The 23,710-nt window shown below is 37.6% G+C and overlaps 2 protein-coding genes across 3 annotated transcripts in view; both read left to right on the forward strand.

Annotated features, from left to right (window-relative positions):
• Nucleotides 1–8,757, forward strand: HAUS3 (HAUS augmin like complex subunit 3). Of its 2 annotated transcripts, none has more exons than XM_058803844.1 (7): nt 1–166; nt 1,088–1,147; nt 1,279–1,329; nt 1,792–2,824; nt 3,842–4,278; nt 5,883–6,111; nt 7,432–8,757. In XM_058803844.1, exons 4-7 carry the CDS (start codon nt 1,910–1,912, stop codon nt 7,696–7,698), a joined length of 1,848 nt encoding a protein of 615 aa, XP_058659827.1. In that variant the 5' UTR covers nt 1–166; nt 1,088–1,147; nt 1,279–1,329; nt 1,792–1,909; the 3' UTR covers nt 7,699–8,757. The 2 variants fall into 2 exon arrangements, with proteins under 2 accessions (XP_058659827.1, XP_058659829.1); XM_058803846.1 differs by lacking the exon at nt 1–166 and adding an exon at nt 398–476.
• Nucleotides 8,047–23,710, forward strand: part of POLN (DNA polymerase nu) — a 90,377-nt gene continuing 74,713 nt past the window's right edge. Inside the window, exons 1-7 of the mRNA XM_058804335.1 lie at nt 8,047–8,086; nt 10,271–10,405; nt 13,162–13,223; nt 16,443–16,928; nt 17,284–17,477; nt 19,255–19,367; nt 21,252–21,409. Of these exons, the coding sequence (XP_058660318.1) occupies nt 8,047–8,086; nt 10,271–10,405; nt 13,162–13,223; nt 16,443–16,928; nt 17,284–17,477; nt 19,255–19,367; nt 21,252–21,409 (1,188 nt within the window). The remainder of the gene's footprint in view (nt 8,087–10,270; nt 10,406–13,161; nt 13,224–16,442; nt 16,929–17,283; nt 17,478–19,254; nt 19,368–21,251; nt 21,410–23,710) is intronic.

Here is a 23,710-nt window from a genome sequence, read left to right on the forward strand (position 1 = left end):
CCCGCCGCCGCCCCTCACCCTCCCTGAGCCTCCTTCCAGCCCTCCCTTAGCCACCCCTCCGCCTTCCCGCTGCTTTCCCTCAGCCCTCCCTGAGGCTTCCTTCAGCTTTCCCGACATTTCGCTCCACTCCCCTCGAGCCGCCGCTGCGGCGGAGCAGAGCTCCGGGGTGAGTATGGAGCGGTGCTGCGGGCTCGGCACTCGCTGCCGGCGGGGCGGGATCAGCCGCCGCCACGCGCCCCCGCTCCTCCCCCGGCCGGGGTCCCTGTGTGGCCGGAGGCCGCGGCTGCCCCGGGGCGGGACGTGGCCCTGAGGGCTCCACTTGTGCGGCCCGCGCGGGGCCGGGCATCGCGGGGGCTCCCTCAGGGCTCCCGAGCTCTTGTTTGTGGTGTTGGATGGCACTGGCAGTGCCGCAGTGGCCCAGCGTGCCGCGCTCAGGACTGTGTGGGTGTCCGCCATTTCACAGAATCACAGAATCGGTAAGGTTGAAAGGAACCTTTGGAGACCACCCAGTCCAGCCCTGCTGCAGGGTCACCTGGAGCAGGTTACCCAGGAAGGCGTCCACGTTGTTTTGGAATGTCTCCAGGGAGGGAGATTTCACGACCTCTCCAGGCAGCCTGTTCCAGTGCCCTGCCACCCTCAGCGTAAAGTCCGAACTCATGTTAAAGTCAAACTCCTCGTGTTTTAGTTTACAGCCATTACTCCTTGTCAGTGGGCTCCACTGAAAAGATTGTGGCAGCATCCACTTGGCACCCATATTTATGAGTTTTGAGGACAGCCCTTTTAAGCACGGAGGGCAGAGGACGCTTGGGGCGCTGCCCTGGGGCGCGGAATTCTCGCAACATTCTGTGTCATCTGCGGTCTCTGAGCTAAGTCAGACACATGGGGAGTTTTAGAGGAATGGCTTTACTTGTTCAGCTCTCCAGGCTGGCAGAGTGGGCTTCTCAGGGGCAATGTATATTTTAGAAACAAAGTATTAGGTAGTATCAAACTAAAAAAAGTCCCTTATTGTTACTGGAGTATTGCAGGCAAGGCCTCCTGGCTGTTGATAACTTATCCTGTATCCTTTGCTGTCTGTTACACACTTTAGGATTCCAAAGCTGATTACTTGTCTGCTAGGAAACAGAAAAGCCGCAAACTTCCTTTTCATGTAAGTTGTGACCGTTTTCACAAGGGTATTTTTACACTTATTTTAATTTAAATTTTTTATAATTGATAAAAAAATCTGCAGTTTTATGTTGAGGTATTTATATATTAAAGCATTTCTTGTTCCATTTTCAGAGGAAACTTTAAAACAAAGTTTTAGAAGACAAGATTCTGCTTGCTGTTGAGGTAAAAAAGCCCTTATAGCCAAGATCTTGAAATGCTGTGTGACATCACTGTAGTTTTGTTTTTAGAACAAACTGGAAACCCTGGTCATTTTGGAATAGTTAAAATAATTGTGGGTGTTTTTTTAAATGAATATGCAGAAAACCATGTAAGTAAAATCACTTTTGCAGGCCAATGAATTGCTCAGTATTAACACCTGTTGCTTTTAAATTAATGATACTCTACTGTTTCCATAATAAGCTTATGTGAATTAAGGAAAAACATAGCTGCTTGCAATGATCTGGGGTGTAATTGATACAAAAATATGTCCTGATTTGACCAACAAAATATATTAAGATATCTGAAATTAAAATTGATGTCAAGTCTCTGAATAGCCACTTTAATCCAAAACTGCCTTCAAGGTTTTTTGGTTTGGTTTTTGGTTGTTTTTTTTTTGTGATCTGACACTTCCTTTTTCCTGTACAGACTCTTTTTATTAAAATACTGAATATTCATTTTAAATGGCAAAAAAAATAAAGCTGGAATAATACCTCAGATTTTTTAATGTATTTGGATCTTTTCTACTTACAAAAATATTTTCATCATGAGCTATGGGAAGGATTTTGTGGAAACTGTTAAAAAAATTGGATATCCAAAGGCTGATGAGCTTAATGGAGAAGATTTTGACTGGATGTTTGAGTCTCCAGAAGAAAAATCAATTTTGGAGTGGTTTTGTGGAAACATAAATGTGCAGAATGTGATATCTGAAGAAAAACTGCAAGATTTTGATAATCTTCTCCAGCATGGTAGGGATGTTTTGGAAGGAAATGCACTGGATGAAGTCCTTAAAACCTTGGAGCCCACAGATTCAATGAACAGCAGCCAAGAGGAGGACGAGGAGGAAGTGAAGAAATTAGAGGATGAACTTCAGACTCTTCAGAAGTTAAAAACCCTTCAAATTCACCGGCATACTAAGCTCCAGCAGTTGATTGCTACAAACAGACACTTGTTACAGACTTACCGAGGCAGGCAGGAAGAAGCACGGAGGGAACGGAAAGAAGGACTGGAAGTGTTTACTGCAGCAAATAATAAGCTTGACAATAAACTGCAGTCTCTTATAGCTGCAGTGAAGGAATTTGCCTCTTTCTTCACTGCTTCAGATTCAGAACAAGGGTTAGGTGCACATGCACTGTTTTTTTCCCAAATTTCTTTGGACAGATATTTGTCTGTGGAAGAACAAAGCACTGCAGCTCTTACTTCACACTTAAAAAAGATTTTTTATGAAGGTATGCCTAAATGTGCTGAAAATTCACGTGAAGACATCATTCAACTTGAAGATTTTATCAAGCAAGTCCCTTTTGATGAGGCCAATGAAATGTGTGAAGAGAGGCAAGAGATAAGCAGGCTCCAGGCAGCATATATTTGTGCTCAGAACCAGCTCATTCAGCTGCAGGCTGAAGAGGAGGGCATGAATTCAGCTATCAAGTGTGCAGAGAGCCTGCTGCAGTCCTTGGGCAAGGTAAGGTAAAAAGGTGACAGAAGGTGCTGGAGTTTTAAACAGACAGGCCAGTTCCACTGGGTCTAGTGAAAGGAATTGCTGAGTTACTGGTATTTCAATCATTTTTATGTAGTGAAATTGCACTTTTGTGAAGTTTTAGTCTTGCTCACAAAACTGCTCTTGTGAAATATCTTTAGTTTCCATAGTTAGTTCTTCAGTGTGGTAGCGTACCTTTAATTCTACTTTTCAGCATTACTACCTTTAAAATCCTAGAATCTATAGTACCTTTCTAGATTAGTTTAACTTTGAATTTTCAAATTAGAACTGGCTCTTTGTACAGTAAACAGAATCTTAGCTTTGGTTGCAGTTTTGTGGTATCAGGGAGCCAATATGATAAATGTATTCCTGTCTATATTGCTTAGCATAAGCTTATAAAGTTCACTCACTCTGGCAACTCGAGTGTTTGTACCAAATAAATGGATCTGAGAGTTGAAGCTCCAGAAGTCTTTCAACAAGTGAGTGACAGGCAGATGTGGTTAGTGGAATTTGTGAAGAAATCATAATAAAAGGAAAAGTGTTTGCTTATGCCAGGCGTGGAATAACTTGAGGCATCATGTCAGTTTGTATATTTTCATTTATGGATGACTAGTATACAGGACTTGATTGATTAGGGTAATTTGGAAAAGATTGATTTTGCCAGCAGTGTTGATATCTGACTGAATATAAAAAATTGTTTGCTTGTGAGATTTCAGTTAGGCATGCTTGAAACAGGTGCAAGGTAAAATGAAGCTCTTTTGTTTTTAACACAATAAACTGTTTCCTGACCCTGTGATAAAAAGAAATTATATTTATTATCTACTTTGTTCATCTGTATTTGCATTATTTTGTAAAATTCTGTAAAACTACTTGTGGAGTTTTCACTTAATTTTGTAGCTAAATGTAACATAAATACATGAATTTTATATGAACTGAAGAAATGTTTGGGATGTGGCTTGGCGGGAACCATGAAGAAATTCACAAATATTTTGTTTTATGCAGGATACTGGACAACAGGAAAACATTGATGCTAAAACATCTAGTTTAAATGCTGAAATTTCAGCAATTAAACAAGATATAGCTCGGGTAAATAATGAAGAGCTGCTTCCCATTCTTAAGAAGAAAGCACAACTTCTGACTGCACCAGTGCTGAAAGAATACTTAGATCACCAAATTGCTCAGCAGAACTGTTATGCTGCAATTCAAGCTAAAATAGGCAGGCATTTGATAAGACAGAAAACATCATTTGAACTTATTCAGCTGGCCTGTGAAATGGAGATGAAGGAACACCAGGAGTTCAGCTGCCAGCTTGAGAACTTGGTAGAATCTCTGAAACAAAGCAATGATAAGTTAGAGCAGAGACTACAGGTGATAGCTGAACGGAGTGAGCAGGCAAAGCCAAGGAGCACTATTGGCCCAGAGGATGGTTTGGCTTGCAGGTAAGTGTTATAGTCACTGTTGGACTTGCTTTGAAATAATACTGAGGAGATGAAGGCTCAGGCAAGGGAAGCCTTGCCTGCTGCCAAGTTCTTACTTACTGGCTGTAGCTAATTAGAAATTTGAATTTTCAAGAACTGAAACTTTCAACATGTGAAACTTGTTTCTTCCATGTCCTTTGAAATTCTTTGCAGGTTTGCCTGAGGAAAAATTGTTCAATTATCAGTCTTTTTAATATTGCTGAAGCACTCCTAATTAATATCCATAGCATGAAGAATGTTTAGACCCAGGCCTGTCTTATCTAGCACCTCCTGATACTCTAGAGATACAGATGTTAGTAGCAGTGATTTCCTAGGCTGTGTGCATGGCTGGCAAAAACCCCCCGTGTGGTAGGAGAGAGGAATGACTCCTCTGGACTGTGACATGAGTTCAGCTCGATTTTACTGCTTGATTTGCCATCTGGTTTGAGTGTCCTGGTGCCCATGTAGGAGTCTGGTTTTTCACCATCAAAATAAAGTCTCCTTAAAGTTCAGGTGATACAGTTAAGGGTGTGTGCAGTACTGCTCTTCCATCAAGACTAAACCTTTTGATGTGATATATTGTATAATTATAGGTGTGTTACTGTCAGACTTTTCCTCCTTCTTTACAATGGTGCTTTAAGTGTTTGATTTTTTTTCAATACTTGATAAGTAATAGCTGGATGTGGTTAGGCACAGTAAATAACTGGAAGAATTAGGCAGCATTAATTTTACTCCTATTGTGTGTTTGTGTTAGCTTGTTACACTTTTGTTCAGGTTTATTATAAAGTCTCCAAATCACTGAATACTTCTGGCTATTTTTTTTTTGTTTTAGATGAAGGGCAGGCAAGTTGAAATATTTAAAAACCTTATAGGCTTTGTAAACAGAAGACACTTGAAAGACATTCAGTTACTTCTGAAACATAGCTCCTTCTCTTAATAAAGCCAGTGTGATTTTATATTGGGCATCAGCTCCTGAAGATTTTGTTATGCAGAGGTGGTAGTAACACTTGGACTATGTAAATTTGTCTGTAATCTTACTGAGCCCTTCCTGATGCAGTGTAAGGGTACACTCTGCTGTAGTGTGCAATTCTGTCTTTTGCATGACTTGTAACTAATTGGAGAATTTCTTAGCAGTCTCTTCATAGAGAGATAGAAAACAGGAAATACTTCAGTAAGCTTGAGAATGTTACAGAGATTGTTCTTATTTCTCATTGGCTGTTGAAGTCTGCTTTCATTCAGCACTTTAAAAAAAATCCATCTTATTTTGCAGCTCTTGAAGTGTCAGGAAATAGTTGGCAAAAGCACACTGTCAACTTCTATTTGCATTCATGATGTACTTACTGTTACTTTAATATTTCATTGCTGCTAATTTGATATTGAAATATTTTGGATTCCTGTTAATCACTGCTATATATAGATGGAATCCTGAAATCAGTGGGAGACAAAGTAGTGTTGTAAAAGTGCCCTCAGCAGAACTTACCTTACTCATCCTCTGACTTCTCAACACAGACATGTTCTCTTAACTAATGATGATAGAGTGCTTGGGAAAGTTAAAATATTTGTGTGTCTAACTTCACTTGTTACAGGCTGTATCAGCTCCTGGAAGGAGGAAGTAAAAAACAGCAGTTGTTTAAGACATACAGAAGCCTGGAGCAGATGGCTCAGAAGTTAAAGCAGGACTGTGCCACAGTAGAAGATCAGCTGGCAGCATCTGCTCAGGAGCGGTCTCTCCTTTCGGCCAGCCTGCAGAGGGATGTGGATGCCCTTCATGCTGCTCTCTATTGTGGGACAAATCAGGTCCAGCTCCGGAGTCCAGTAAGCCCTTAAGGATTCTTTTCAAATTACTGCATTGTTTGTCATGTTCTTTTACTGATAAAGTATAGTGTGAAGGCTCTAGACATGCAGACTGTCCCCACTAATTAGCAACAAATTTATTAACATAATGATGATGGATGCTGAACATTTACATTGTTCTTGGCTAATGCTGGATTTTTATAAATGCTGGCAGGTAATAATTTTTTTGTTTCTGAGCAAACAGTTGCATCTAACTGAATTTCTTTCAGAGGCTTGTGCAGTCCTGTATTCCTGTAAGTCTGTGGTGTGGGGGATCCTTTGTCTGGGTAGGGTGTCACTGGAAAACTCATTTAAATAGCTTTTCATTTCATGTGGGCTCTCTGCCCTGTTACCTCTAAGACGCCAATAGTATGGTTTGGCCGCTTAAAAGCCTGGCCATGGGTGGGTCATTTGGACAAAATAAAAATGCCAGAATTTTAAAAGACAGCTGTAGTAGGACAATCCTGCTACACAGCTCTCAGGTATTATGCTTAGAACATCTTTTAAATGGGAACAGGATTTCTTAAATGCACCTTGTTAGGGTTTTTAAATAGTTGTAGATACCTCAAAAATGCATCAAGGGAAATCTTCTGTTACATAATACGTTCTTGGTTAATTACATAAAAATATATTTAACATTCATCTGTCAAATGAATTTACAGCATATAGAACAGTTTTTATTTAAAAATGAGACTGTAATTGGAACAGTATGTATTTAGGGATTGAACATAATTTAATAAAATACCTTCCTATTGATTTAAGTTACTTCTTAAAATATGGCATTTTGTTCTACTGCTACTGTTTCTCAAGGAAAGTAATTCCTTTAATAAGGGAATAGTGTGCAAGTCGATGATTAGTCTGCTTATACTGAGCTATAACAAGAATGCCAGCTGGGAAAGTTTAGCTGGTATTTAATGATTTAATTGTAAGATTGATTTGGCTTTTTTGTTGTGCTTTGTTCTTCCCTTTTAAGACTTGACTAGCAGTGAAGACTTGTAATTGATAGAAAATGTCATTCAGTCATGTCTCTAGGTCAGGTTCAGATTTTTATGGTCTTAACTCATCTAGTCCACAAGTAAATGGAATTACATTGGCATAATATGATATGAGTTCTGTTACATGGAGCTCAAAAATTATATACATTGAATGGAATCCCTTATTATCTTTGTTTCTGTTTTTTTGTTATTATTTTTTGATTACAAATTAACGGCTTCCCAAAGCAAAAAATCTTTCATATTTTTAGTTCAGCTAGTATATTAACAATAGAAAAGTAATAAATTTTTGTCTTCTGTTTTTTGTTAGGAACTTACTGAGCAGTTTCACGGACTGGAAGTGGGTTTAGATGAACTAAATCATCTCCTTAAGGATCTGCTTGCTGATCTGAAGTCAAAGAGAAGCTTTTTAGAGTCCAATAAGCTGCTTCAGATGGAAAGAGACTTGTATGTGTATTTTTTCAAAGATAAAGAGCAGTTGAAAGAGATGGTGGAGAAACTTGAGCAGCAGTCTCAGGCTAAAGCCAGTGGTCTGGAAAATGAGAATTTCACAACCAGTGCAGTTCTTAATGTCTAAACAGCAATGTCTCTTAAGGAAGGAAAATGTTAATGTAAACTGTCTACGAGTTTATGGAATAATAAGCATTAGCTTGTCATGGCTGACACCTGTCAATGCAGTGAATCTTACTGCCACTGTTACCAGCTGAGACTGTGTGCTACTCTATGGCTTCTTCTGCCCCCTGAATTCAACCTCAGTTTTGTCAGAATTCTTGGACATGAAATCATTGTTGGTTATTTGAAAGAAGTATGTTCAGGCTGCTCTTCTGCTGGCCTGTGTGCTCATTTCTGCTGCACACAGCATAGCTTCAATAGGAGTGTTTTCCCTTGAGTCTTTTTGCTTGCTAAGAACTTTTTGAGCTGCCAAATGAATGTGGAGAAGGCATTCCAGATTTTGGAGCAAGGATGTAATGTGCTCATAGTGAAGAGGAGAGTTCTCAAAGGCAACAGATATTTCATGATTGTTTCCCCTACAGTTCTTCTAAGAAGACTTGATTTTGTTAGAAATGTGTTGGAATATGTACCAGAATCTGTTTTAACTACTAAGACCATCTGTTTTAAGACCATTCCAATATCTCTTAATTTAACTTATGGCCTATCTTCTCCATTGAAACCAGTCTATACTTATTGTGGCTTGGCAATGAACAAGAATTTAAAATTTATCTTTTGTACTTCTGAATTTGCCTTATAATTTATAATGATAGGCATTTCAATTCAGAGTGCTGATGCTTTCATACTTGTGCTTTCATGTGCATTGTTAGCCCATTTATAAAATTTGTATATAGCTTCCTAATGTACCAATGGAACTAAATAGGCTTTTATAGTTTGATAACTTCCAGTCTTTTGTATTTTGATGGGATCTGCTGTGCTTGCTTTCAAGCACTGTACATATTGATGAAGGTTAGTATATTTGTTTAAATTCAATAACAGTAGTCTTAAAACTCTTTTGATGGCACTCCTTTAACTTCTATGTGATTAGAACTTATTTTTAAATGTGTAATTTTTTTAAACTTACTGGTTGGGTGTCTTTATGTCTGGATTTCATGCTGCTTAACTCTATACTTTGTGTATATTATTAAATGCCAAACTCTATCAATTCAGTTCAGTGTGGTTAATATTTATGGTGAATCTGTGTGAGTTTTCTAGGCCTGTTCTCAAGCATGGTGTCTTGTTTGTATGTAGTGTGATGGGTTCTCATTTTGATCTGCCCCTGAGGCTGGGACTGCTGCTTGCAGGCAGGGAACACTTTAACCCTGTGTGGGGAAGAAGTGTTGCTCTTAGGCATAGAAGTTAGGAGGAGTTGAGTGCAGGGAAGGATTGTGCTTCTGACTCCTGGAACGTCAGGGAAAACAAAGCCATTCCACCTCTCACCCTTTCCTTCACATGCTTCTCATTAGAACTAGATGGATATAGCCAGTGCTAATGCAGAGTGATGGGTGTTCCTCTGAATTAGATACAAATGTTTGCACTTTTAAGTATTAAAAGTTGCAAGGTACCTGTGGTCTTGAGCCAAGAAAAATATTTCTGTGTAGGCAGAGGAATTGTTTGCTGATGGTGAAGTTTGACAGTCTGCTCATGCACTGGGTCTAGTGGGAGAAGACCAGAGTAACAGCACTCCTGCTACCCACTTGTGCAGGAATAATTGAGTCAACAGCAGGTTTTGCTAGAGTGATTGATTTGTACAGCTTGGATCCTTGAAGTATTTTTTAAAGTGTTGGACATTTCTCTTGTGTTTGTGACAAGTTTTACGTGTTCTTCTGGTCTAACTGTAAAACAACAAGAAGTCACCAGTGGGGACACTGTTACTTGTGATTCTCCAGTGTAGTGTACCTAGGGATTCTCCCAAGCATTTTGTAGCTTTTATAGAATATGGACAGGTCAGCTAGAAAACCAGCTCCTTTTCAGAAAAGGATAACAGTTACAACAACAGTAGCTGGGGTCAAAGCTTGTAGGGACTATAAATGTTACTGACCAGTTCCTTAAATTAACAAGCTATAGTAGCTATTTTAATGTTACTAATATATGGAAGTATTTGAATGCATCAATTATACAAAATTTTAAAAAGTAGAGGTCTTTTATGATAAATATTTTCTGAAACAGCACATAACTAATGGCTGTATATTGTGATAGTATTGCTTGTTTCTTTAATCTTGTGTTGGCTTAATTTTGGCAATTACTTGAAAGTTAACTATGTCTTTCCTGATAAAATCCAAGCACTAGTGACAGTAAATGTATCCATGTGCTAGATACAGACTACTTTAAAGATGCTGGGAGGGGGAAAGTATCTCAGACATACTTCTTGTTTTATTTGTCAGATTTTATTTTCTTTCAGTACAAGTTAGCTGTACTTAAGACTGCTGATTTTTTAGTTGGAGTATTAAAACACTATTTCAAAGAAGTTTGTTTTTATACATTATTATATTTTTATTTTCTATACAGTACTGATAGGCATGTCTGGCAGCAAATGTAGTTTTCCACTGAGAATGAATGGCTAAACATGTTCATTATATTTTGTTTTTAATTTCAACAGAATGTAAGTGAGGATTACTCATGGCCCTGATTGATTTATAATTTGTGTGTTCTGTGTTTAGGTTTAACCTTAGAAATGGAGCAGTACATAGGATGTGAGATTTCTAAAGTGCCTTTATCTAATATTGCTCAGAGGATTATGACAGCTTTGCAGTCTATTCCTGTAGAAGCTCAGACTAACAGAGAAAATAACCAGAGTGAGTAAAACTTAGCCTGATTTTTTCTGTTGAAAAGTTGAAACACAACAGTATCAAACTTTTAGTCCCTGATTTTAAATAGAGAAAAAGAAAATGTTTAGGTTTACAGGTTTAGAAAAGGAATTAAGCTGTTACTGTGAGACTTGCTGGGACTTTTCAAATTCAGTGATGTTATGTGAGTGCAAGGAATGGTACCACCAATTTAATTTTTTCTCTTTCTGTTCCTCCTATGTGGTACAGAATTATATGGGAATTTCACACTGTTCCTTAAGTACTACAGTGTTGTTAATTAGATGCATACATTAACTTGGCTCTGGACTAGATATTTAAAGATCACTGGAGGTACTAGGAACTTAACAGGAGACCTGTGAGCTCTCCAGACTCATGTCTGTCCTTAAAACACATATTCATTAGCACTGTGCTCCTTGTGAAATTCTAGGGGGAAGAGTGAACAAAAGTCCCTGTGAGAAAGAACAAATTAGGCAATGTTACAAGTACATCAGCAGTTCCAGAATATTGTGGGCACTAAGGAGGTTTTGCAAGGTGCAGGTTTTATTCTCAGTTCTGTGCAAATCACAGGCAGTCAAATTGTGGCTCTGGAAAAAAGTAGAAAGTTAACAGTTTTGCCTAATTTCAGTTGCCTGTTTCCTCCTGGGAGTTAAAGCCTGGAATATTTGATCAATGGGCTTTAAATCTGATATTTATTCCTGTGTATATTATGTTTTTTGCAGCCACTGTTGTATATTAATTGTGGTTCAGGCTCCTCTTTCAGTAAAGTATTGGATCAGTGGAGCCTGGTGGTGAAGCAATGACAAAGGTAATAGTTCATCACTGTGTAAATCACTGATACACATTTAAAGAAATGTGGGATGAGTTAATTTTAAAATGCTACATTATATAGTACATCTGGGACCAAAACCCAGATGATTTTAAAGAGAATTTGATTTCTTTTGAGCCTCAGTTTGATATTTTACTTCTCTTGCAACCTTGTCATTGCCTACACATACATACATTATATATATATACATACATGCATATGCATATTGCTTTAGTGTGGGTCTGTAAAAAGAAGTTTACCTCTCTTAAAAAACCAAAAACAACTGCAAACCTCTGATGTTAGTGGTCTGGACCAGACTGCATTGAACTGTATTTCATAGAGAGATTTTTAAATTTTTAACTCTACTTAATGAAAAAATGTTTGTCTTTAGAAGGTAAATATTGGGCTCAAATAGAAAAAATATCTACACTGTTGACCTAGTTGGTGAAATTCTGTGGTTATCCTGGCAGTGGAGCTCCAATCTTTTCATCAAGCCTTGAGGAGTTGGAGGCAGGGGTGGGTTTCTGCTGCCATCTGGTGATACTTTGCCATAATTCAGAAACTGGAAGTTGCAGATCTCTTCAGTACCTGTCATACCAACTGTTGGGTGCTGGAGGAGAGAAATGTAATCCTCATCATCTTCTCTGGGGATTGGATTTGTCAAGGAAAAGTGTCTAACTGTAAAACAATTATAAGCACTGAATGTAAACTCAGATACTATAATTCTTAATTTATTATCTCATTGTAGAAAGTGTTGAGAAAACAAAGGTAAAATGTTTGAAGCTACAAACACAGCTGTGCCATTTTGGCTGTTCTAACAGCTTAGGTTAGAAGTTTGAGCTGGAGCTCAATGTCTGATTATACACTTACACCAACATGCATAAATAAGCTTATTTTCTTCAGTAGACAAAGGTCTTGATTTGCCCAAACAAGTGTTTTTAAGAACAGTTCTAGTAAATTGAAATAGGTTACCTTCTGCTTTTTTTGATATTTGTGAACACCATTGTTGTTTCAGAGAGTATCTTGCTGCTGGTAATGCCAATTCATAGCTGACAGCAGCAGTTTGGTGTTGTACCCAGTATGGGCAGACAAAACACATACTCTGCCTGTGAGGTGTCTTTTGGCTGGGCAAGAAGATAATTGAGACATAAAGGAATCCTAACTGCAAACTCTGGGGAGACCTGCACTTGAGGGGAGTCCTCTTTTTCCCTGATCCTCTTTCTGTGCCCACTGAGGTAATTCCTGCTAGCCTGTTACCCCTGGCTCCTTCCTTCCAGCCTTCACTTGCTTCTCCTCTTCTTGGGACTTGTGGCCAGTATTAAGGCCGAAAAGAAACTGCATGTCCTAATGGTGTCACTTGCCATGCCTGTTCTGTAGCAAGATGAGCAATGTGAAAAAATTATCCCCTGCAGGTGAAACATGGTCAGTTTGTTCAACACGATGTGCTAAACTCACATAATGCTTTATAGAACAAAAGTTTTGTGGAATACTGCTGCTGAATTCCAAGAAAACAGTTAAGCTGTGTGGAGTTTCTAGAGTTTGGATTTTTTTTTTCCTTCGTGCTCATACCCCCAGCTTTACTATGAACAAAATGAGTTGTGTTTCCTTGAAGAGGGAAATTCACATAATTACAGAATTATAGTAATGCTTCCTGTGAATACCATGGAAGAGGTTTTTCTGCTTTGTAGTGAATTTTAAGTAATTTTTTTCTTAATGGTGACAGAGAGTCTTTTGCATATGCATATTTTGGAACCTGCAGGGCCCTTTTAAGCATGAATACTAACCTGATACTAACTTGTTAAATGGTTGTCAAGGGAAATTTTTTTACAATTCTTTCAGGTTTGGTAAAGTGTCAGTAATATAATCCTGTATGAAACCCAAGGTATATGAGCTACTTGCAGATTCATTTGTATTGTAAATTGTTTCTTCTTTTTTAAAGGTATAGAGAAGACAAAGGAAAATAAACTAGATGACAAGGATGCACATCTGAGAAATGAAAAGGCAAGCATTTTGTAAAATTGAAAACGAATAAAAACAGTCTTTTTGTAGGAGGTTTGAAGTTATACATTGGTTCTTTCATAACAAGCTTTATCATGCTAGATTTTATACAGTCATAGTTCAGGTAACTTCCTCTGTCTTATTTTACACTCGGTCTGTATTTACCTTTGAGAATCTGGGCCCAACTTCTGTTCCCTTTTCACAAGAAGTTGGTCTTTTATGACAGATTGATCAGAAATGAGGTTGCCACAGACAGCCACCAGAGTTTAGAAGTGTTCTTAGACTCCTGTTACTTAACAATTATAAAGTAAGCTGATTTGTATGAAAAATTACTTTGTATTAGGAACCCTTAATTTTGGGTTTAATAATTTCTCTGAATTTGGTTTGGTGTGCATGGGAGTGAGTGCCAGTGCAGGAGTGGGAACAGGTAACTGTGGCAGCCCCAGCTCAGGCTTTGCTTGTAAAATCCATTGAGTTGATTGATGAATTGCAGATGCTGCTTACTAATCCCAGCTGCAAATTTCACAGCCTTCCTTACTCTGACTCTGGTGCATGTTGCACACTTCAATTCCATTCAGGTTGCTCAAGATGCAGAAAGCTGATGCCTTGAGTGGAATGAGATAGTTTCCTACAAATTACACTGGCTCACAGGCACTCATGCAGCTGTGGGTGCACATGGATAGGAGTGGAACCCCTTTTTGTAAAGATGACACTCTAATTTTGACTTGCTGCATCTAATGAGATCTTCCTACATTGACATAAATTATGAAACTACATCCTGGGAGTCATTTTCTCTACTTCCAGCCATGCCATTATTTCTAATAGAAGGTCAATTCTTCACAGAAGCTGCTGTTCCTTTCTGTGGTTAATTGTAGTTCCTGCTGTATTATTCTGACTTGATAATTAAATTCCTTTGTTTATATTTTTTGAATCTTTAAAAGATAATTGCTTATTCCTGGTTCTATAATTACTAGAGTGTCCTAATTTAAATTCTGCTATGTTAAATGATAAAACTATTTGCAGTTTGTCTGGAGAATACACTTGAGTGAATTAGTTGTCTTTCTATGGCTCTTAAATATTTGGCCTTTCTGTGACAGGTTTTTTCCCCTTCTGGTAACTTTATAGTGCCCACCTTTTGGTTAGCATTGCAAAAATTCAATAATTTGTCTTCGTTTGGAACATCTACTTTTCATTTTGGTAGTAGCAGAAGCTGAATTAGCTTCCTTTTCCTGTTTACTTAAAGTGTTAGAATTACCTTGTACTTTTACTGTAGAGTAGATCCTGTGAAGTATGATCTAAAGCACTCTTAAGCCTTTTTCACCTCTTGACTCTATACTTCTAAGGTTTGGGAATATGGGAACTGGTTTGAGGCATATTGTGAAACCATAAAAAAGCCCCAAACTTACTGGCTTTGTCATTGTGGCTTGCTCAATCAATACAGATGGGATGGAGGTGGACAGCAGCCTTTGATCAGTGAAAACTCTGCTGGGGACTGGAGGGAGCCCAGCAGGACCTGGTGGTTCCTTTGAAGGGAAGAGCTCTCAGTTTTTGCAGTGGTAATGACAGCAGATGAACTGAATGAGACTGGGCTAGAAGAGACCAAAATACAGTAATTATGAGAGATTTCAGTCACTTTCCAGTGGAGTTGATGAATATTAAGCTTAGGCATGGTGCTCCAACTGAAAATTAGGAGACAACTGCTTTGTGGAACAGTTAGAGAACTCATGAGAAAAATTTGTTTTTATTTGATCTGTGTGAGGTCAGGTCCAAAACCTTCCCTGCTGACAGGTGCTCTTACAGAGGCTATAATCTTTTGGAAGCATTGAAAGATAGGTAAAAGTAATGATTAATTTTCAACAAGAAAACTATATAAAATTGAAGAAGCTTTTAAAAGAAATTATATGGAATTTTGGATAGAAGCTTTTAAAAGAAATTATATAGAATTGCCCTCCAAATCCAGAACATTTGTAGGTAGTATAGGGATTTATTTGAAGTAGAATATTGATGATTTGAAATGAATACTAAATTGTGTCTGGAAAAAGTAGTATGGCTAAGAGGCAGTATGAAGGAGACTACTAAAAAATGTCATCATGCAAAAATGTGACCTAAGCAGAATTTGTATTATTCTATACTTGCCTCATCTGACTAAGTTAAATGAAATATACAATGGTATGGTTCAAAATAACTTTGAGGAAAAGCTTGCAAATGCATCACTAATACATAATTTTTTCAAGTGCCTCAGGAGTAGAAACTTACCAGCTCCTCTAAGGCCTATTTGTGATTGAGGCATAAAAAGTGTTGAGGGAAGAGGCAAATCTGTATATCTGTAAATAGTTAAACACACATTCACCTTGGCGAATCTTGGAAGGGTCACTGGTTGCCATTCCAGAGAAATAAAATCAAGGCAGAGGATCTATTTCAGCTGAGGAGTTTGTAGAATAAACTAGCAAAGTAAATAGTAAGAAAGCACTAGGGCCAGTAGCATAGCAAGGAAATTTCTGAAGGAAATACGGATGGAGGAGTAGAAGTCAAGCACTACCATGCAGCATCTTGCTTAATGCTGTTCAGTAGCATGCTGCAGTGGAGGAATCCAGGGACTATCTGGAGTAGGAAAAACTGTTCTGGGTATAGTGGATCAAACAGAATAGAATGTAATACTAATATTTCAATGTAATATAATAATGTAATAATAATACTTCAATGCAACTTTCAATATGTATTTTTTATGTCTTGCAATCCTGTAAGTTATTTGAAGGGATCCAGTTGATTCACATACTTGAGATTCCAAAGCAGTCAATAAAGTCCCTTCCCAAAAGTTCTATAACAAATGAAACTGTCATGAAAAGTGCTCTGAATGCTGAAGCTAAAGATGAAGGGTCTCTTCCCTTTTCAGACAATAATAACCTTGTCACTATGGAAGACAGGCTATTGGATTAGATGCCTCTTGTGGTTGCTCATTTGCCATTTTTAGTGTTGGACTAATAGTAGCTTAAAAAAGAAGTGGTTGTGGATGCAAATGGTGTATGTCAACAAAATCTCTACTGATACATATTTGAATTTTTGTTTATGTGGCTCCCCTAAACTGGCTCTGTTTTGTTAGTACCAACAATTTTTCATAGAATTTTGCTTTCTTGAAAGCTTATCTAAACTAACTTAGTGCAATTTTTACTTTCTCCTTACAAGTCAAATAGTTGGTTTGCTAAAAATTTCTGATTTTCCCAGGAGGATTATGATTCCAGAATTGCCACATTAAAAACAACTGTCAGCCCTGAAAAAATAACTGCTGGTCAGATAGTCAGGACAGTGCATATGGATAAAATACTTCGCTGTCAAGATACCCAAATACTGAGCTGTTACCAGGATTCAGGCTTCCCAAAATGGGAATATCAAGAAAGAAATCTTTCAGTAGAAGGAAAAACCCTGAAGGATGGGAAAAACAAAATGGTTATTCCTCTTAAAAGAAAGCAAAATGTATCTACATCTTGTTCAGAGAAAACAAGAAAATTGCATGTAAATACCTCCATGTTGCATGAAAGAAGATACAGCTGTACCCCTGGACAAATAAAGTCTTCTGGAAAGTATCCTTGTGATATCAGCAGTTTAGGATGTGAAGAAAAAAGCAAACTCCTTGCAACTATAGAACAGGCAGCAGCTTTTATAACTACTATGATATTTCAAGATGGTTCTTCACAGCTCAACTCAGAGCAGGTTAGTGAAGGATGGGTTTTATTTAGTCACTTCTGTAGAACCATTTGAGTGTGCATGTGAGTGATAATCACAAACCCATGCTCATTGGCAACACTTTTGTGAATGACATACCAAAAATTACGTTTTACATTACATTTTATTTTCAACTACCAGGTACAACTTAGAGAAAATGAAACCACTAGGATTTTTGTTTCAAGGCTGAAACATTTGCATGCTCCTCTTGCATGTGTCAATGGTGTATGCAGTAACTGTAGTGTACAAAATAGGTTTCATATTGTAAAATAGTTGGGAATTTTTCTTTATAGGACTGCACAAAATCTGTCAGAGGAAACACTATTGTAATTATGCTTAACAGGCCTCTACCTTATCAGTAAAAGGAGTTGTTGTGCTGGTGAAGAATCAGACTGATCAGCCTTGCTCTCCAGGTCACACTTCAACTGGCTATACTTGGAATGCTGCAAATGAAAATGATAAACTAATTTATTTAAAAACTGAACAGTCATCTCTCTGGGAACGAGAACGAGAACCGGCTCACAAGAAATTTTCTTGGTGAGAGCATGAAGGAAAGAATACTCTTTTGCTTTACAAATGCTTTCAGCAGTAACGGTGTTGGTTACTTAGCACAGGCCTGATCTTTATGTGTCAGGCTCATTGAATTTCATTTTGGCTGTGTTAGTTCTGTATCAAGTCTGGGCTAAGAGAAACCAAATAACAATGGACTATTCCTTTGGGCTCAGCATATCGCTGACTGCAGCCCTTTCAGAATTGGGTTGGGATTCTGGTAGGAGCTGTTTGCATTCACCTGCAAATCCTTTATGAGCTGTTAAAGCTGGACAGCACCAAAGAATATGTTTTGTCCAAGTTTATCTTTCTTGTATTTTAACTTCCATTTAGTGAACTGCATTTCTTAACTAGTACGATTTTGATGGACATTATTCCTTTCTGAGCTTTATTAATGCTTTAAATCTTTTTAGTACAGTTTTTTTTAAATGGCTTTTGACATTCCAGGTGAAATTCTACTAATATTCAGTAATAATACAATGTAATTTTGGAAGTAAAGGCTTTATGTATCTGCTTAATACTTATACTAAATTTTAATTAAAATTTGGACTATGTTTTAAACTTCCAGTTATTAGAATCAAAGTCCATTTTTATTCCTATTACCTTGAAAATCATAACCCAAAAAGGGAAAAATAAGAACTGAATCTGATTCCTAGGTGTAATACACTAGCATGTTAAAACTCCATCAGAATATTTTATGACTTTCAATAATTGCTGTTTTATTGTAAACTGCTGAATTTGGATTATTAAATTACAAACCATTAATTTCAAGATGCAGGACTTGGTTCTTAGCTGTATCTCTTCCACTGCTTGAAATCGTGGCTTGAAACAAGTCATGGCTTTGCTTCTCCAGCTGAAATATTGGAGTTACATGACAAGTACTTTAATAACATGTTGTCAGCTTGAATATAGATTGTTGGGAACTGAGACTAACATATCAGTAAAGCATGTACATATGAACAGTAAAAATTTGATAAGCTGATTAAGAGTATTAGCATTTAGATGAAACCTATGGGTAATTACTTATTGTAAGAACGGTGCGATTGTTTAAAAATGGATCTATAGTGCATACAGCAATACCTTGTGATCTGTGTGATTTCTAAGGTGTCCAAATCCTGGATTTGTGGTCTCATACCATTAAAAATGCTTTATAAAAACTATTATTTTTCTATATTGCCCAAAATATAACTTACTAGAACAAATGACCCACATAGTTGGTAAATCTATACACTAATATTTATGTAGTTGGTTATATCTATTTAAAATATCATGAATGAGGCAATTTTAGACATTTTCAAGAGGTATAGAAATACATGACAAAGATGAAGCATTTTGGATTTAAACAGCATATTAACACAGGGCAGTAATGGCAATTTAGATTGTCTAGTAACTTTAAAATCAGTGTTTTATAATGCTACATCAGTTTAGCCTCTGTGATCTTATTTGGGTATTTTGGAGTATTACAGGGATGCCAGCTGATATTTTGGATTAAGGTTGCACTTCAAGAGTTAAACAAGGATTTGTTTTCTTTATGTACATGTGATAAGGCATATCTGCTAGGATGTTTTAATTTCTCATAGAACATAGCTTTGAGGATTACTGAATTGATAATTTAATATTCAAATGCAGTATTCTGTTCTTATAGGAATAAGGAAATGTCTTGGGTTAACTGTTTAGTATTAGGTGCTAATTAAAAGAACAAAGTAAATAGATTGACTAAATCTAGGAGCAGTATAGTGTGTGCTAATGAGCTACTTCTGTGCAGGCAAGTGTTGTTCCAAATGCTGCAGTGCAAAGTTCCAATAATTTGCTTCAATGCAAAAGATTTCCTGAGGACTCTACTTCAAATTTATGGTAATGAAATCAGCTGGAAACAAGGCAAGTATTGAATCTATGATCTCATCCTGTAATCTCTGTGCCACTGGTGTTTCTGTTAAAATCACTGACTGTAGAAATAACTAAATTTAGTAAGCAATATATTACTTACTAAATTAAGTAATATATTGAAAAACAGAGTTTAGTACCATACAAAAGAACACCTTTCTTGGAGGAGGTCATGACCAGAGGTTTGGCATGTATTCTTCTCGGAGTAGGAATTAAATCATTGACTTAAGGATAGCTTCCAGTGGAAACAAAAGCTCTCAACACAGTCCTGACTATAGCTGAAAAAGTCAAACTACTTCATGTTTCATATTCCCTAGGAAAAAACTTCCTAGGAAAATGCTAAAAGCAAGGGCCGAAATAAATCCCAGAGATGCTCATAGTTGTCAGAATTAGGAATGACTTGAATGAGCCCATGTTCCTTTGATAGAAACAAGTAAGACTCTTCTCTTTGGATTTAAGAGCAATTGCTAGCAACAAGCATAAGATGTAAATATAATGTCTTTTTTTGTTTTTTGGGGGGATTTTTTGGGGTGTTTTTTCTGGTTCCATATATCAAATTGTTGAGGTGTTAGGGCATGGGTTGGACTCAGTGGTTTTTAAGGTCTCTTCCAACCTAGTCATTCTGTGAATTCTGTGAAATTACTGCTGAGTGAATTACAAAAGTACATGTGACCTTTCAGTAAGGGCTGTCTCTATGGAGCATGATCAGCTTGTGTTCAGCATCTGAAAAGTTTCAGTAAATGACAGTGAGGATCTGTACAAAATCCAGCACTGGGAATGGGAAAGGTGGGAAAAGAAATGCTGTAAAGGGAGTGGCAATAGTGACAGTATGTAACTTGTACACACAGGAAGTATTTGATACTGTGATGCAATTAATGGGATTTGAATCTGAAGTTTCTAGTAACCAAACCAATTCTTGTTTAGGCTTTTAAACTTGGAAACTTCATGCTTCCTCATGCATTATTTCTGCTATGAAAAAAACAAGCACACAAAGCTCCAACAAAACAAACAAAATCCCTAAAATTCTCTTTAGAGTAGTCCTGTAGCTGTGACTTGCATTATGGACATTAGAATTTGCTTCCAGGTAACTGAGTCTGCAAGGTTGTGTAGCATGAAGTTCTCTAGAAATGTACCTGTAGGTCATGGCTTGAACTTAGCGGTTACTGAAGAGGATAATTAGGTTTATCTTTAAATATATCACAAAGCAGCCTAGTTATTAGTTTCTCCTGTTCTTGGCAGAAGTGCAGGAGGCATGTTGAGATTGTAGTTCAAAGGAAAGTGAAACAGCACTGGGCTTGGCCCATCCTATCCATCTGTATGAACATGAGGGTGCAGTGTAAGCACATATGATGCTAAAGGACAAAAGTTTCTGAGTTTTGGCAACAGTTCATTGTGCACCCATATGTGAATTCATATATACATTAACAATTGCTAGGAAGTAAATCTCTCAGTGATCCCCAATAGCAATTTTGTGGATATCAGTCTAGTTAACAACAATAAGAAAACTGTACCAGAGGGAGACTCTCATAAAAAAACCCTTCAGCTTGAAGTTTTCAGTTCTAAGAAAGGAAGGTTTTTACAGTTAATCCAAGGAGCCAAAAGTTTACTTATAATTGAAAACTTGAAAAAATCAACCAACCAAAAAATCCACCCCAACCTCATGAAACAACACTCTTCAAAGATGTGCAATACTACACTTCCTCCTGTGTAGTCATGTTATTAACCATGTGTTACAGCTGTGAATTTAATGTTTGATATTTTTGTAGAGTAAATATTGTCCTTTTATGATGTGTGTGTGCAGGAAAGATGGGCAAAACTTTAAAGCTGTTTTTCAGTATGGGAGGTATTTTAAATATTTTGAATAACTTGTTTTTGTAGTTGCCAATAGTGTCGTGTTAGATCCAAGGATTGCAGCATGGCTGATAAACCCCAGTGACACAGTTCCTTCCTTTGAGTGTTTAATACAGAAGTATTTTGAAAAGCCTTTTTCAAAGGGAGCAGAGAATACTGATACAGGCACTTTGAGAAATGTATCTGTAAGTAGTTTGTTTTCAATTGTTTGGGTTAAAAAGGGAAGGAAATGATAATAGAATTACTTTTGCTTAGAAGATATTGCAAAAGAAGATAGATAATAGATGGATTTTCTAATGGAAGATTTTATAATGGAAAAAAATACAATCAATGTGACATGTTGGAAACTGAAAGAAAGGGGAGAAGGGGAGGTTTTACTGCATCTAACAAGATGGGAGCTCATTTTCTAGGAACAATTGTAAAATTTTACTTTACAACTGTAAAGTTCAGTAACAACATTAATTAATATAGAGTTTTATATTTTTTCTCCTCACTATCCTGCGAAATAATTTCCAACTCTCCTTTCCAAAATATCTAATGCTATGTTTGTTGTCCAGTTCCTGTGCACTTGTAGCCTGTATTTAGTTGATTGTTATTAACAATTTTGCTAAATTTCTCAGCTGGTACGTACCACATCATAGGCTGACAAACAGCAGGGAGTCAAATGTGAACCTTCAAGCATTTGTATGAAAAAATCTGTGAATTTTAATTCTCAGTGTGAGAGAATTCATGATGAAATTTTTGAGATGTTATCCCCTGCACTATGGAAATTGAATCTTCCTTTATCATAGGAAATGTCCCCTGTATTTCTATTGGATGTATTGCCTGAATGCTATAAAATATTTGTATCTCTTTTGGGCAATGGGGATCTACTGTGGACATATTAGCTGTCAGAGGTTGTTTGAAGGATAAGATGATGTATAACAACCTAAATAATGTTGTCTTTTCTGCCATTCACTTTTCAGAGGCCTTGCTCATTCAGACCAAGTACTGTACCATGATTGTAGGACTTGTAGGATACAAATCCGCAGATGCCAAGAGGGCTTAGAGCATAGACAGGGGTTGGTTATACTGGCACTTACCCATCAGTGTAGACATTTCTGAGAAAAGCAGTGGCAATTTACTTGAAAGCACTGGCTGTAAACTGCAGTTCTTCAGAAGCTACTTTGTGAATTAAATTATTAGTGTAGAAATAGACAAGCAAATAGACAGAAGTTACTTATAGTTCTTTTATGTGTGATGGCCTTGCTGTGAGTCAGCATCCTTAATCTTGTCTCTTCCCTTAGCTTGACTTAGTCTTTTGTTCTTCAGATGTCACATCTGTTCTTAGTTATTTTTCAACTTTGTTATCCTGATTTCCAGCTCTGTGTTAAATATTGAAATTTTATTTCCTTCCTGTCCTGCTTCAGGTCTAGTTTGTTTCCTTGCCACAGCCATCTCCAGTGACTTGTTCACTCAATTCCCAGTTAATGTCTCCTTGTGACATCCTGTGACTATTCCCCCCCACCATTCCTAGTTCCTTAATTTGTCACCTGCACTCTCACACTTCCTTTTTGGCTTCCCTCTCTTTGCTCAGGGAGTTCCAGTTCTTCCTGTGTCTCCTGGTTCTTTGCCAAGTTTATCTCTTCAGTCTTCTTGCTCTGTTTTTACTGGTAGATTCCCTACAGTTGTCCATACTGCCAGAGGGATCTGTGGTAAGTGATAAATCATCTTGTGCCTCACTGCTTCAGTGCAGCTCCCTGTCTTGTGCTAGTCTTGTCCACCCACCACAGTTCTTGGAATGACTGCTGGTTTGTTCTGTAGCCCACAGCTCACCCACACACCTCTAGCACAAGGATGTGCTGCTTGCTGCTTGTCTGTGTATTTGGTGCTGTGCCAAAGTGCTCATGGTCCACACTCCTGAAACATTTGCTGGAGCAGGTGCTAAACATTATGCTGGTCTTGTCATTGCTGCAATTACTGATGAAGAATTTTGGTGTCAGTTGAAGCCTGTCACTGGCCTGTCACTGGGCTCTCTTCCACCTCCAGGAAGGGATCAAGCAAGCTGTTTGTATTTCACAGACAGCTCATTTGTTCCAGAACAAGTTGGTATGGATAAGGTTTCTTGGAGACAAAATGGTGACTTTTCACTGCAGTATGGACTAGACTATTTTAGAGCAAGGATCATCACCAGTGGATCTGCATATTTCAGTTCTGTAGAGAGTCCTCTGCATCTTATCTTCCAGGCCTGCTGTTTCTCAGTCTTTATTAAGTTTATTTTAATGGTCATGTAACTGCAGCTAACAATCTTTCTCGGTATTTGTATACATTTCAAATGGTATTCTAGCCAATTGAAGGAGGTGACCTGGTGTTGTGTGGAACACCTCTGGAACAGAAAGGAAGGAAATGAACAGTTCTGGCACAAGAGTGGCAGTACTTATATAAGAAAAAGGATGCAAAGAGTTTTTCCTCGTTTTACAAGTAGTAAGAGAACTCTGACTTCAGTG

This window comes from Ammospiza caudacuta, chromosome 4, assembly GCF_027887145.1.
Source record: "Ammospiza caudacuta isolate bAmmCau1 chromosome 4, bAmmCau1.pri, whole genome shotgun sequence".
Lineage (NCBI taxonomy): Eukaryota > Metazoa > Chordata > Aves > Passeriformes > Passerellidae > Ammospiza > Ammospiza caudacuta.